Genomic DNA, 15,646 nt, shown 5'->3' on the forward strand with positions numbered 1-15,646 from the left:
AAGGAAATTTTTGGATAATTCATTATTTGATTTTAGCTAGTTTAGGCCTTACATTACCTGCCTAATCATGATAGGCCAAATCATGACTTGAGTTTTCTGCATATATGACTACATTTATAATCAATTTACTGCTTTTACATCAAGACCTAAGCTATATATAGTACAGAGACAAAATATGTTTCAGCAATTTAAAAAAAAAAAAAAACTTTACAAAAGGTAGTCAAAATGACTTAAGCAGAAGTACCAAGTCAGGACTTTTCTGTGCAAATTTTAAGCTATGTAAAGTTATATAGAAGAGCATGTGAAAGCGAGACCATGTTTCTTCTCTGACCTAAAGTCTTCAAGCTGTCGCAGCACCTCCATTGTCTGCATATTTTGCACTTCCTGAGCATATCGCCTCTGCTGGTCCTCACTAAGCAGCTCCGGGCGAGTGCGGTCTGAAACACAGAGTGAAAATCACACAAAACTTAAAAAATAAAAAATAAATAAATAAAACAAATTGCCCTTCTAACACTGTGACATCAACTGTAAATACTGGGTAGTGTGAGACAAGTGCCCAAAGAGAATGTTACAATGAAAAAATATTGTCACAGCAAGTTCTGTTAAACAGTTTGTGGGTTTTAATTTGCCATTTTTGATCATCAAAGTTAACACTACCAAAACTCTAAGAAATGTTTTGGTAGTGACTGTTCCAGTATTGAAAATCTTAACTAATTCTGAGCATAACTCAATATGCTAGCCAGTACATGACTAGCAAACACAACTCTGAATGCCTATACACACAAAAAAAACAATCATAATTTTCTTCATCCAGAGGTTTACTGAATTGCAGAAAACATGCGTTTCAGTAGTGACAAATCTAAAGGTTCCTTATTTCAGATTTTGGGACACATGTATTTCTGAACAATGGATCTAACTGCTCACCATGTGACCATGAGGGACAGAGATGCAGTCTCACATCCTGCTCTAAAATGCAGGGGTGTGGCTAAAATAAGGCAGCAATTATGAACTAAAACTCTGTTTCAGTAGTGACATAAAAAGGTCATTTATTTTAACGTCAAATAAATGCATGATAAATCTAAATCTTTCAACTTCACTTTAAAACAAATCAAAATATCTTTTAAAAACTATCAAAAAAATTCACAAGTAGAACTTTAGGGGTTAGAGTTTGAGGCCATTTCTCAACAGAACATGCACATGAATGATCATTCTGTATATAATTAGCTTAATACTATCTCAATTAATGCATTGGGTTTAAATCTACCATATCATAGCTTTTTTAAATAACTAAGGGATGAATACTTAATTGTTTTAAAAATATTTTTGTGGGACTACCCTTTAAACTAATTTGGTTGAATGATCCATGTAAGCTCAGTCTCTCCAGCCCCCTCTGCAAGAAGATGAAGCATTAACACCAATGACGGCATAAATATAATTAAACAGTATAATCAAGAGAAAATAAAAAAAAATCTTCACTGTACATTTTTTGTCATTTTAAAACTTTGATATTTTTTATAAATAAATCCTTTTGGTTACTGTCATGCACTCATTCAAACATCTACACCACAACAGAAAAGTGTAATATGAAAAATGCAGAGATGGAAAACTTACCTAACTCATTTGATACATGAACTGGTACAGATACTCTGAGAATCTAAAAGAGGAAGATACACACACGCAAAGTCAGGGACAATCAATAATACTCTACACAGCCTTACATTGTGTGTAGTTCACCATGTTGACCTCTAGATGGTCCAAGAGCACTACAAAAGAATTACTCGAATCAAAAAATAAATCAGAGCTCTTCCTTTCCTCAGTTAAATTCTCTGATCCACACTCACAAGACAAGTTTCAATTAAACTGTGTGGAATAGACGTAAGGTCAGACTTTATTCTTACAGATGAAATGAAAAGAAAGGGAGGAGATAGAACACCGCTCTAGAAGAAGAGCAGATTAAGAAAGACAGGAAATTATAAGCAAAGTTTATCTGTAAGGTCATTCCCACGACCCAAACAGGAAGCACAGGCTCAGACATTGCATTGGCTAGTAAAAAAGGAACAGGGCAAAAATAATGACAAAGGCTAGCTCACAGACATAACAAGGAACAGAAGACGAGGGATTGGAAAACTGACAAAAAGATAATGCGACAGCAACTGCAGAGACAGATGTTGAGCAGTAACAGACCTGACATAGTACATGAAATGATAAACACATGTGATAAGTCAGTCTACTGTTCTCTTTCATGCCAACATGTGACATTCACTTACTGCTCCTTTGTCCAGGAAACTGTTGTAGAAATCCCCAAAATGCTTTTTGGTCTCTTTGGCACTGAGGTTCTTGAACATGTCAGCATGCAGATAGCATAACTGTGGACAGACAGACAGTTAGATACATAAAACATTACAAAAACATAATACTTATTCCATTTATTGCACAAAATTAGTGTTATTAGAAATTTCAAACAATTCAAATAATTAACTGCTACTAATTTCATGATTTTGTGTAGTCAATTGCGAATTATCACATTTGTTTTGTTTGCTCAAATATGATGCTAAAGAACAATCTTTCTACTTAAAAACAGTGCAATTTGTTTCATGAGTGGACAAAATAAGCACCATCAGAATGTTTTATTACTTCAATAACTTGACATTATTCTCATCATGTGAATGTAGGGACCACATAAAACAAAACATGGAAATTGTGTGACTTCCATTAGGAGAATGCAGTTTCAAATTTTCATCAGTTTCTAGTGAGTGCAACTGTGGCTGCTTATTCAGACCAATGAGTGTTTTTACATACAACTTTTTCTCATTGGCTCCAAACCAACTCTCAATAAAACGGGCTCTGTAACTTATTCACTTGACAACGCAGCAGTCTCCTTTTCCCCTCAGGCCAGAAATCTGGGTGTCATCCAACTCTCATTCAATGCCCATGTCATCTATATTGTTAAACATCTCTATACAACATAACCAAAAATTGACTATTCCTCTCTCTTTCTGCTGCTGTATCTCTTGTACTTACTTTCATTTTCAGTCATTTGGACTACTGTAAATCTCACAACCACATTAGCCTTGTTCTCCATGATCTCCATTTACTGTAAAATACCACATTTACTTCAATGTAATAATTAATCAATGTAAAAAAAAGTTTCTAAAAAAAAGTTTCTCTACAATGAACCATTTGATGAATTTGCTTAAAGACTGAAGGACTGGATCTCAAGGACAGAATTTTTCCAAAAAAAAAAAAATTTAATTGCTCCAATTATCCTGTAACTCCTTTAATTTGCAAGATGAACCTATCATTCCAGCACAGACCACAGATGCTAAAGCAGATTGCCATGAAGGAGTCTAACTTGATCTACTGGACTTGAAGGGATAGACATGTTGATAAGCCTTGGGCGCCCCAACACCATGTCACCACTTTGTGGTTAGTCCCTCCTCAGACCACTGGCAATAGGTGCTTACCATCGCTAACTCTGAGCATCCCACCAGCCTTGTGGCTTGGCGATAACGATTTGGCCCTTGTCAAAGTCATTCAGGTTTTCACGCCTGGCAACTTCTCCTGCATCTAACATGTTGACTATGAAAACTGTACACATTTCCTCCACACTGAACTGCATTAACTCTAAGCTTGAATTGGTTTCAGGCACAGCTTCATCTTATTAATCTTACTGATAAGAAAGTACTCTCCACTGTCTTACTGCATGCTATATTAAGCTTAACTTTAAACCATGAACAGATGGTCATACATTCCTCCATGAATTCAACTGCTCTATAGCAGGACTGAACAGCTGGCCAGGTCAGTCAGGTCCTGAAAAAGCAATAGTTTCCGAATCATGCCACTTCTAACATTATGCTATGAGCATTGGTGTAGCATTTCAATATTGTTTCCTCAAGATACCCTGCATGACACTTACGACAAGGCATTTTTGCTTCTTTAAACCACTTATCTTAAGATCTTTGTAATAAAGCTGTAGCAAGTATTCACATTCTTCTGAGTCTGGGTTGAAAAGGCTTGATAACAAATTCATGAAAATTGCCTCAAGTGAGGTGAAGGAGGCCTGTTCTAGGATTCTGATAATTTAATTTAATTTATTATGCTTTGGTTTTGGTACAGAATTTAACAGGATTACTTGAGAAGATACAATTTCTTTGTGGAAATGATGTAGGCACAAAATATTACACCACAGGTGTGAATTACTGCCATCACCCTAGTCAAAGTTATCAGCGTTATCACCAACTATTATGCAAACAGCCACAGCCATGATCTATTGATAGCACTGCAATTCAAGATATGTGTAAACCTTTATTTTGAAGAAGATGCCATGGGGAATAAAGGGAAATACAGACTTGTGGTGGAACAGTTAAACTACTCAAAAGGAGTACACGGTCTGGTCCTTCAGATTTCCTTTGGGAGTTCTGTCTAAGTTATCAATCAGTTCATCTTATGCTATTTAACATTTCATTTAAATATAGCACAGAAGGTCTCAAACATACTCTGCCTTCAGAGTCTTCCAACAGTTGCTTAACCTGATAAACCAACAAATGAACTGAGCACCAGCAGGTGAAACTACTTAAAAAGTGCATGCTACATCTGAATTCAAAGTAAACATGCAAGAATGCTAAGAAAATCAGATATGAGGCAAAACACTTTTCTTGCAGTACAGCAACAAAGGCAGTAATAAAGAGTGTAAGTAAGCTACAGAACTGTATGCTACCAAGAAGAAAAGCAGTGACTGGGGTGTGTTGTGTTTAGGGAACAATACCTGGGAGGGTCACGTTGGCTGCATGCAAAATAAAGGAAGAGACACTCGTGCTTCATAACATTAAAGAATGTGAATTCCAAGCCCTACCATCAGTCAACATGCAACCTCCAGTCTTATATAAACATAAATAACACCTAAAATATAACTTCAACTCCTAACTGGATAAAATCCATGAGTTAAGAGAACAATTAATCATTCACAACTGCAAGTTTCACTTTTTCACAAAAAAACTCGGTGTACCCTACATATACAGCACTGTGCAAAAGTCAAAGCACCCTTCATTTATTTTATTTCTAGTCAAAAGTGGAAAAGTGGGGAACATATATAAATTACACAGATGCCTCAACCAATAAATCTAATCTATTTCAGGATTTACTGTGTCCAGCCTAGTTTCCATTGTTCACAGGAGGCTTTCAGTTTGTCAAAGAAATCTCCAAGGATATTTTTCCATACCATAGAGTGGGTCATAGTGGAAGGACAGACAGAAACATCAGTGAATTTTTTCAGGTCTGAATCAAGAGTGGAGCTTGACTCCTCTGTCTCCCATCTCTCAAAGATAAAAGCTTTATGTACTGTTTATCTAAAAGTGAGAGTCTTTGCAATCTAACAGGATTTGCCTGGCTGTGATGAGTCCCAAATTCTCTACATCTTTTAAGACGTCTTTGAAACTCCTGTTTTTCCACTCTTTTTTTCTTAGATCTTCCCCTTCCTTATGAAAGTGGATTATATCTAACATCCTCAGAAATATCTCCTTAACAATAAATATGTTATGGGCCGTTTTGACTGTAAATTAAATAAATGAAGGTTGATTTCTGACCTTAGCACAGCAGTGTAGTATGTTCACAGAAATTAACCAGTAACACTAAGACCTCTTCATTCATTTATGCTCTTTGTCAATTTATAGGCACAGAATAATAATATTAAAATAATCAATTAAAAAATTTTACCAACACAGAACAAACAATGGCAACTTCGTTCCTGGGAAACATCTCCATAATTTAAAATATATAAACAAAATGGGTTCACTCTTAGATAGGCAGGTGGCAGATTCTCATACATTTTTAATGAGACCATCCTGACAATGACTACCTTGTCAAGAGCTCTTTATTTGTTACATTATAATATCTTCTTTAAATGTTTATGTACCGAATGTCATGTTTCACTTCCTCTACTGCAAACAATATACAACGTTTGAACACCCTACAAATTGGACTCGCTTACGTCAACCTGCCTCCAGCCCTTGTGCAAATACACACATGCACACATCATTCACACAACCATACACACATGCATGTATCTATAAAGAAGAAACACAAAAACTTGTTTCTAAATACAGCACATGCACACATGATTTCAAGCTTGCATGCATACCTAGACACACAGACTATGGTTTGGAGGCAAACAATCGGACATCAAAAAACATCATTCTTTACTGTTCACTGATAAAAATAACAGACCTTTTTACAGTCACTCAGTTACTCTGTCTCTCTTTCTCTGTCCCTCACACACACACACACACACACACACACACACACACACACACACACACACACACACACACACACACACACACACACACAATGTCAGGATGGGGGGCCGTCACATGTCTTCTTTTCATTTACGTAATTAACTATAAATTATTACATTTTCTAAAGCTAATAAACCTAACCACAGAAATAAAAAGGAAAGGTGGGAAGTAACTGCTTATATTCATTCATATTACATTGTCTCTAGAATTTGCACTTCTGAGTATTTTGAATTCACGATCATTTTACACAAGTACATTTATATCGAAAGTAATATATTTTTTGCTCTGATGTAACTCTGTATTTCTATGTGATTGGTCACACCTCTCACTTTTGAGGTTCATCAGTTTATTGTAGACCAAAAGGAGCCGAAAAACTAAATAAATAAAAATAAAGAAGAGAAAAATAGCATCTAACTTCACTTTTATTTGTAGTTCTGCTCAAATTGTTTTTTTGGAAATGTACTTTTACTTCAGCAATTGTTTCAACTAAAAAAAAAAAACTTAACATCACAATATTTTTACCTGAGTATGGGTTTTGGCTTGGGTTTTATTCTCCAAAACTCTAGGAATAGTTTTGTCTTTTAAGTTTTAAACAATTAAACGTGTGACTTTTTGTGAAAAGCACATTACCCAGTCAGGGCCAATATGTTGGTCCTACAGGTTAGTGCTGATCAATTTGTCCTGAAAAAGTACTAAAAGTCCCTCAATTTTTCTCACCACAGGAGCGCAATCAAACTGTAACATGACGTGATGCAGAAAGACCAGCAGGTGGGTAGGTCTGGATTTCAGCAGTTCGATGCTGTTAAAATAGTAGCACTGATCATCCACGGTCTGAAACAGAGGAAAGGAGGATATGGAGAAGTGTCAAGATGAAAGAAATCAACTCACTAATAACTACAACTAAAGCAGTAAAAATACACATCATAACCCATCAAGACATTGACTAACTGAGAGGTGCATGTTCAGCTTTTTACTAAGTGCTGCATATAAGCAGTTTAAGTGGGAGGAGAAGTGGCTCACCTGATTCAGATCATTCTCAAAGTCCTCATCTTCTGCTCCAATTATACTCATGGCCACGCTAAAACCGTGAGCTCCTGACAGCCCCCGCTTGAAGAAGAGAGAAAGAAGTAGAGTTATTTGTTTCAGTTCTCTAAAATGCAATCACTCCGCTCATGACACTAATTTATTTATTTTAGATACAAGTGGAAAACCATGTGTTCATATTTAAACTTTTTAAAACCTGTCTATAAAGAGCTAAAAGAGCTTATTTAAGTGGCTTTAAGTGTCCCCATTATTTGTCTGCCCACTGTAAGTTCAAATCATGATGTACCTTCATTTGACCTTACTCCTAGAAATCCACCTAGTACAAGGTTGCTAATCTAAAGTATCTTGGCTTTAGCTAATTGGTCAATGTTTGATGTCCTCCTTAAATATGAAAATGATTTTATAAGCATCAGTAAACTACTTTGAAAAGCTTGGCCCATTTTTTGTTGAGTACAAAATTAGTGGTTCCAAATTTGCAGGTTATTTGGTCAAAACATTTAGGTTTGAACAAAGGCTCAACATCACATAATACAGTTCTTAACTGCATTTTGGTCATTTTGTGCACTGCATACATTGGACTGTGCAACGGTGAGTGAGTTAGTGCAATCACAGGTGAGGTCCAGTTGGAATTTATTCATAATTTTTGTAGATATCCAGATAGCAAACTTGCTAACCTTAGCTTTTAACGTGCCATTCTCCTCTTCTGATAAGTAATTTCTGTCATTTGAGTAATCTCAAAGAAGCTGTAATTTTTCATACAGGTCCCTCCACTTTCAAGATACATCATCAGAACAGGATTTTAGTTTTAAACAAGAAAATCTTCTTGTAGAGTATTTTACAACACCACTGTAGGACGACAGTAAGCTTGTTTACTACAGATGCATTGATGGTTAAATGTTTAATTTTGGCCAGAGTGTACCTTTAACAGTTCTAATAGTATAAAAACATGCCATTTTCAGACATTTATGAGGAGGAATCCTGCGTAAGGACCATGTTTAATTTCAGAGTAACATCTAAAATCAGTGCACTCTGACAGTTTAATGTCTTCACCAGCATCATGCACAAAATAAAATCTGTACTGGAAGTGCCCAGTGATTACATGGATCATTAAATAATGCCCTTCAGTTATTAAGTTTGAATGCTAGTGTATCACAATATTTAGTTTTTCTGAAGTTTGTTAAGTTGGAACTGGTCTTTAATCATTGTTTGCTAATTAAACAGGAGTAATTATGCTCTCTTTATAATGAAACATTGTTCTTTAAGTGCTGATGCTTTTCGCCATATGCTTAGAAAAGCATACTGTGATGTAATTTATCATGACCATAAAGTATCATCAAACTGTGGGAAAATGTGGACTAACCAGGGCACTGAGCACTGAGTTGGGAATTACTGGACTACAAAGTGTAGCCTGTACTATCTTCACTCAGACAGAGTCTGCAGATTTATATTATTTCATATATTCATATATTCATATATTATTATCACAACCCCTTTCATTTTTAAAAATGTTATTAGCATGTTCTTCCCCTCATGGTTATTCCCAAATATTAATACACCCATTAAAATCCCCAAAATTGTAACTGAACAAATGTTACAGGGTTAAACTAATGCTGGGTTGTGCTGAAAAAACTAAGATTATAATTTCTGAACATATCATTGTATGATGTGTCTGTTTGCATGAATAAATTCCTGAGTATTGATACATGGTAAAAAACTTGATGAAGCTTGTTTTGACATTCATTTATTTGTTTTCTTCCCCTAAAGCCAAACCAAATGAACATTGTGCCTATTAACCAGACAGGAGGCACATTTTCAGAAATGAGAGAGACCCCTATGAACATATTTAAGAACTCTGAATGATGCGCTCAAAGCAATCTGTTGCAACCATACATTTCATTTGAAGTTTGAACTTCAGTTACACTTTTGTTACTAGCCAATACTGCCACAAGTGAATATTGTGAGACACGAATATCAGTACATATGATACACTGCCCAGCATCTTGCAGCATGATTTTAGGAATTATTTAGCAGGTTCAGCTATTCTCTTAAATAAATAAGGAGAACACTGTCCATCATCGGAGCCTCTCTCTATGGCTGTATCATTCTTGAACAGGGTGGGGGACTGCTGCCTGGTAGGATGTGTGATAGAGTCCACCCTCGGGGCAGGATGATTAGGTGGTGGAACATTCCAGCTCACAGTGCAAGAGGCTGAGAGAGAAGCCAGCTGTATTAGCGGTGTGCAGCCACTGCTCCGGCTGTCATGGTGCATTCCAGAATTTATTAGGTGTTAGCAAGTGCTTAAGCATGGACAGACATGAGTTTCAAAGAGAAGAAGAGGAGGAAAATCATTTGTGTTCCCTGTTCTGCTAACCAAATGCCAAGATAATGCCCTGAACACACTGTGACATTTGTAGATTACCGTTTCAACAAAAATGTACTAATGTACTCCAGAATGTGGCACTCTGCTGCCTTTAGAAAGATTTTGAAAGATTAAGACTTACTTTCTATATAAATTCTGTGAGACTTCATTTTGCTACAAAGCAATGGTAAAACTATTTTATTTTATTTTTTATATTCCTGCTGTTACTATCCTGTTGCCATCCTCTTTGATGGCACTTACTTTGATTACTTGGCTGGTTACCAGATCATGAAGTCTAGTTACATTTCTAATCATACTGATACTGGATAAATGAAATAGACCCAAAATGATGTGAACTGTGATTCTTTTCAAGAGAGCTGCACTACTATTCTTATCATCATCGTAATACAAGTTGCCACTATAAACGTACAGTTAAAAGTTGCGATAATAGAACAGATTACATTACACATGCCAGAATATAGTTTTAAGTGTTAAAATTTAGAATGGGGTGCTTGCTTGAACTTTGCTCTCTTTAATGCAGGGCATGTGGCTCATCCACTCACTTATTTAGATGCTCTCAAAACAAACTTCCATACACATCTGAACAATACGTTATCCTTAACGTAATAACTACCTGCCTGTAAAAAGCTTTCAACATAGTGACTATCCTAAGTGTTGTGTATCCATTACTGGTTCTCACATTTTGCACACATCACTTCTGTAATGGTTTCAACAAACTTGTAGCTCTCTATGGAACATATTATTAAAATTTACACTACATGGCCAAAAGTATGTGAACAGCTGACCAGCACACTTCTGAGACTGTTGGACATTCCATTCCAAAATCACTTCCACTAAGGTGGAGTTGGCCCCATGTTTGCAGCGATAACAGCCTTCATTCTACTGGGAAAGTTTCCATTAGATTTTAGAACATGTGAGAATTTGTGCTCATTTAGTCAAAAGATCATTTGTGAGGTGTTCCAGTTCATCCCAAAAGTGTTCAGTGGGGTTGAGTTCAGGGCTGCGTACAGGCAGTACTGGGCAGAATACTACAAGTAATGATGGCTGAATACTGAATAGACTGTCCTGAATGTATCAGCAATGTATTCCATATCAATACATAGCATTAACATTAAATATACATTTAGAGTACCCACTGATAAGGCACATGGGACAAACTCTGCTGTTGTAATATTTATTTAATTCACACTATTCCTTTCTGTTACTGGGTAACAGTTTTCCTCATTTCATTCTTCTGTTAATATGGTTTATAAAAGATTCACTTGTTTAAATAAAGTTACACATTTTTCACCATTATTTTGGGTCAAGCTGCTCTCATAATCTCACTGCCATCTCATGAAGTATGCAAGTAATTCTTCATATCCCAACAACAAAATCTTGCAAATCTGACAAGAAAGTGGGTAACTATGTGACTTTTATTTAATGACATGTAACTTGCCAAAAAACACAACCATGTGTCCAGTACAAGCCCCGGGCTAAGCTTATTTCTCATGTCCACTACTATGGAGACCATTCAGTTCAGCTGAGTTCTTTCATCATTCAAAAGAGTTTAGTAACACTAACATTAATAACTAGCTCATTAGATTGATTTATTAGTCTTGCCTTATTAGGAACTTCAGCATTTGTTAAGAGTCCATCTGACGTTCATGTTCGCTACACGCGCTGTTTGCTAAACATGCACTGATTTTAAAATAGTTCATAAACAAGCATTGATGGGGCTTCTTTTACAGATAGGATTTAAATATATATTTTTTACATTTAGTAGACAAGTTTTATAAGGGTTTTTTAGGGACTGGCCTTGGACTGAACACAGATACTTACTAACTGCATTCTGAATACATATTCCAAATATTTGCATTCTGTTACATTCCAAGCTCATGTACAGGCCAGCGTATCCCACCACTCCACTTTGTGCACAGGAGCAAAGAGCCTTTCTCAAATTGTCACGATAATGTTGGAAGCATATGATCGTCTAAAATGCTTTTGTATGCTGTAGCATCAACACTATCCCACACTAGAACTAAGGGACCTAGCCCAAACCCTGAAAAAGCCCCAGACCATTATCCCTCCTCCATCAAACTTTACCGTTTTACACCACTGCGCATAGTGATCTTAGGCTGGTGTGATGTTGATGTTGTTTGGAACTAGTAAGTAATGCAACAGAGGACATATGATTTTGCATGATAAAATAATAATGCTAACAACTGACCATGGCAGAGACTTCACTGACTCATGAAAGTGCCACATTTTAAGTCAATGAGATCTTCAGTACAACCCATTCTACTCCAAGCGTTCCTCTCTGGAGAATGCATGGCTATGTGCTTTGGCCATATCTTGTATTTTATAATGTTCTGTTTTTTGCTTGTCTACCAGAATGGACTGTATACATCTTTGAGTCACACTGGCTAAAAGAAAAATGCTAACTTTGTTGTTGTTACTTCTGTAAATTCATCCCTCCCCTGTTTAGAGTGCTTGCATAACAACAAAAGTACATTAGATTTGATGTGAAGGTTTTAGTGCATTAAAAATTTATCTGATTAAAGATCAAGCAAATTAAGAAAGAAAATAAAGCTTCTGATGAATTTTTCCTCCATCACTATCCACAGTTTTAGCAATAACAACTATTACTGAACACTACCAAAAGCTCTTGCACTAGAAGACTATGCTTAATGCAGATAAGGGCTTTACAGGAGTTATTCATGTTAAAGCCAAGAAAAGATTATAACCTATGTTTAATATTTGTAATTGATACACTGATTATTGATTACTGATTATGATTGACTGGCTAGTGTCCATGCAGTTGGAGTTTGTTCCGGTGGACGAGAGCGAATTAAATGCGAATTAAAATCGCAGAGAGGAAAACTTTGACTGTTGTCTGTGCTTATGCACCAAACAACAGGTCAGAGTATTCAGCCTTCTTGGAGCGAGTGAGCGGGGTTCTGGAAAGGGTCCTGCCTACAGACTCCATAGTCCTACTGGGAGACTTCAATGCTCACGTTGGCAATGACTGGGAGACCTGGAGAGGTGTGATTGGGAAGAATGACCTGCCCGATCTAAACCCGAATGGTGAATTGTTATTGGACTTCTGTGCCCGGCATGGATTGTCCATAATGAGCACCAAGTTCGAATACAAGGATGTTCATAAGTGTACATGGTACCAGAGCTCCTCGAGTCAAAGGTCAATGATCGACTTTGTTGTCGTTTCATCTGACTTGGGACAATATGTTCTGGACACTAGGGTGAAGAGAGGTGCGGAGCTGTCAACTGATCTGGTGATGAGTTGGATCAGATGGCAGGGACGACTGATGGTCAGATCCGGTAGGCCCAAGCGAATAGTGAGGGTGTGCTGGGAACGACTTTTGGAGGCCCCTGTTCAGAATGATTTCAACTCCCACCTCCGGGAGAGCTTTTCTCACGTCCCGGAGGAGGTAGGGGACATGGAGTCTGAATGGACCCTGTTCAAAACCTCCATTGTGGAAGCTGCCAGGCGTAGCTGTGGCCAAAAGCTTGTGGGTGCCTGTCGGGGCGGTAACCCAAGAACCTCCTGGTGGACAACGGTGGTGAGGGACGCCGTCAAGCTGAAGAAAGAGGCCTTTAGGGACTGGTTGGCCTGAAGGACTCCCGATTCAGCAGATGGGTATCGACAGGCAAAAAAGGTGGCAGCTGCAATGGTGGCAGAAGCAAAATCCAGGGCATGGGAGGAGTTTGGTGAGGCCTTGGAAAAAGACTTTCGTTCTGCCTCAAAGAGGTTCTGGACAACTGTCCGGCGACTCAGGAGGGGTCGGGGTGGCTGCGCCCAAACTGTATTCGGCAAGGGTGGAGAAATTCTGACTTCGAATGAGGATACTGAATGAGGTCGGTGGAAGGAGCACTTTGAGGAACTTCTTAATCCGGGAGACGTGCCTCCCTCACGGGAGTCAGGGCCAGAGGCTTCTGGGGTGTCAATTTCCATTTCCCTGGTGGAGGTCACTGAGGTAGTTGGTAAGCTCCTCAGTGGCAAGGCACTGGGGGTGGATGAGATTCATCCAGAAATGCTTAAGGCTCTGGATATTGTGGGGCTGTCATGGCTAACACGCCTCTGCAATATTGCATGGACCTCGGGAACAGTACCCTTGGATTGGCAGACTGGGGTGGTGGTCCCTATTTTTTAAAAGGGGAACCGGAGGGTGTGTGCCAATTATCGGGGTATCACACTGCTCAGCCTCCCTGGGAAAGTCTATGCAACGGTGCTGGAAAGGAGACTCCGGCCGATAGTTGAACCGTAGATTGAGGAGGGACAATGTGTATTCCGTCCCGGCCGTGGAACAATGGATCAGCTTTTCACCCTCTCACAGATTGTTGAGGGGGCATGGGAGTTTGCCAACCCAGTCTACATGTGTTTTGTGGACTTGGAGAAGGCCGTGTTCCTCGAGATATCTTGTGGGAGGTCCTCCGGGAGTATGGGGTGCCGGGGCTACTACTCCGGGCTATCCAATCTCTGTAGTCCCAGAGTGAGAGCTGTGTCCGTATACTCGGCATTAAGTCAGACTCTTTCAGTGTTAGCGTTGGACTCTTGTTCGTGATATTCATGGACAGAGTGTCAGGGCATAGCCGGGGTCAGGAGGGCATTATGTGTGGAGGCCGGAGGGTGGTGTCTCTGCTATTTGCAGATGATGTTGTTCTTTTGGCAGAATCACATGGAAGCCTCCAGTGCTCGCTGGAGCGGTTTGCAGCTGAGTGTGAAGCGGTTGGTATGCGGATCAGCACCTCCAAGTCTGAGTCCATGGTCTTGGCCTGGAAAAGGATGGCATGCCCACTACAGGAGAGGGGAAAGGACCTGCCCCAGGTGGAGGAGTTTAAGTACCTTGGGGTCTTGTTCATGAGTGACAGGAAGAGGGATCGTGAGATCGACCGTAGGCTGGGACAGGTGCCAGCAGTAATGCGGTCACTGATCTGGACTGTAGTGGTGAAGAGGGAGTTGAGCCAAAAGGCAAAGCTCTCTGTTTACCGGTCAATCTACATCCCAACCCTCACCTATGGTCATGAGCTGTGGGTAATGACCAAAAGAACAAGATCGCAAATACAAGCGGCGGAAATGAGCTTTCTTCGTCAGGTGGTGGGCTACACGCTATGCTATAGAGTGAGGAGCTCGGTCATCCGGAAGGAGCTCAGAGTAAAGCCGCTACTCCTCCACATTGAGAGGAGCCAGCTGAGGTGGTTCGGGCATCTGATCCGGATGCCCCCTGGATGCGTCCCGGTGGGGGTGTTCCAGGCACGGCCCAACGGGACAAGACCCCGGGGTCGTCCTAGGACCTGCTGGAGGGATTATGTCTCCAAGTTGGCCTGCGAGCGGCTTGGGGTCCCCAGGAATGCGCTGGAGAAAGTTGCGGGGGACAGGGTCATCTGGGATTCTCTGCTCTCCCAACTACTACCGCGACCCTGTCTGGACTAGCGGTCAACGATGATGGATGGATGGATGGATATTGATCTCTACACAACCTAATAAACAAAAACTTCACTCAAGCACTTACCCCTTCATGGGCATCTACAAAGTCCATGGTATTGTGGGTGGGGCAGGCACCTGTCAATCAAGTTCCTGCAAAGACATCATATCATCATCAATAGGCTTTTAACATACTCAGACTTACAAATATCAACCAGTGGAGCTTTCACTCCCTCACTAACTAGCAAGCACACACCCCGGGAAAAGGCAATATACACTGTGAATGGGGATAAATAATAAGAAAAGTCCAATTTAAGTTGCAGTGATAAATATTGGGATGTATAGAAAAAAATACACAGATTATTTCTCAATTGAGCTAATTATCACTAATGGCATCACTGGCAATGGAAATGGTGTGTTTAGATGGTGAAATTAGGCAGTTGTTCAATATTCTGGTTCTGGCTGCACAATATGGACAAACCATACTATGATTATATTACAACATAT

The 15,646-nt window shown here is 39.1% G+C and overlaps 1 protein-coding gene across 7 annotated transcripts in view; it reads right to left on the bottom strand.

Annotated features, from left to right (window-relative positions):
- The window catches only part of arhgef1b (Rho guanine nucleotide exchange factor (GEF) 1b), a 59,336-nt gene that overhangs the window by 26,028 nt on the left and 17,662 nt on the right, over positions 1-15,646 (bottom strand). For 5 of the 7 annotated variants that reach the window (XM_017703982.2, XM_017703981.2, XM_017703979.2 and 2 more), the window contains exons 2-7: positions 15,228-15,292; positions 7,314-7,400; positions 7,011-7,124; positions 2,268-2,366; positions 1,612-1,654; positions 332-437 (exon numbers count right to left, since the gene is read on the bottom strand). In XM_017703982.2, coding sequence (XP_017559471.1) covers positions 332-437; positions 1,612-1,654; positions 2,268-2,366; positions 7,011-7,124; positions 7,314-7,400; positions 15,228-15,254 — 476 coding nt within the window. In that variant the 5' untranslated portion in view covers positions 15,255-15,292. Of the gene's footprint in view, positions 1-331; positions 438-1,611; positions 1,655-2,267; positions 2,367-4,765; positions 4,784-7,010; positions 7,125-7,313; positions 7,401-15,227; positions 15,293-15,646 lie in introns of those variants that run through there. The other 2 variants (XM_017703983.2, XM_037533962.1) reach the window with 2 other exon arrangements.

Source organism: Pygocentrus nattereri, chromosome 24 (assembly GCF_015220715.1).
Source record: "Pygocentrus nattereri isolate fPygNat1 chromosome 24, fPygNat1.pri, whole genome shotgun sequence".
NCBI classification, from domain to species: Eukaryota; Metazoa; Chordata; class Actinopteri; order Characiformes; family Serrasalmidae; genus Pygocentrus; species Pygocentrus nattereri.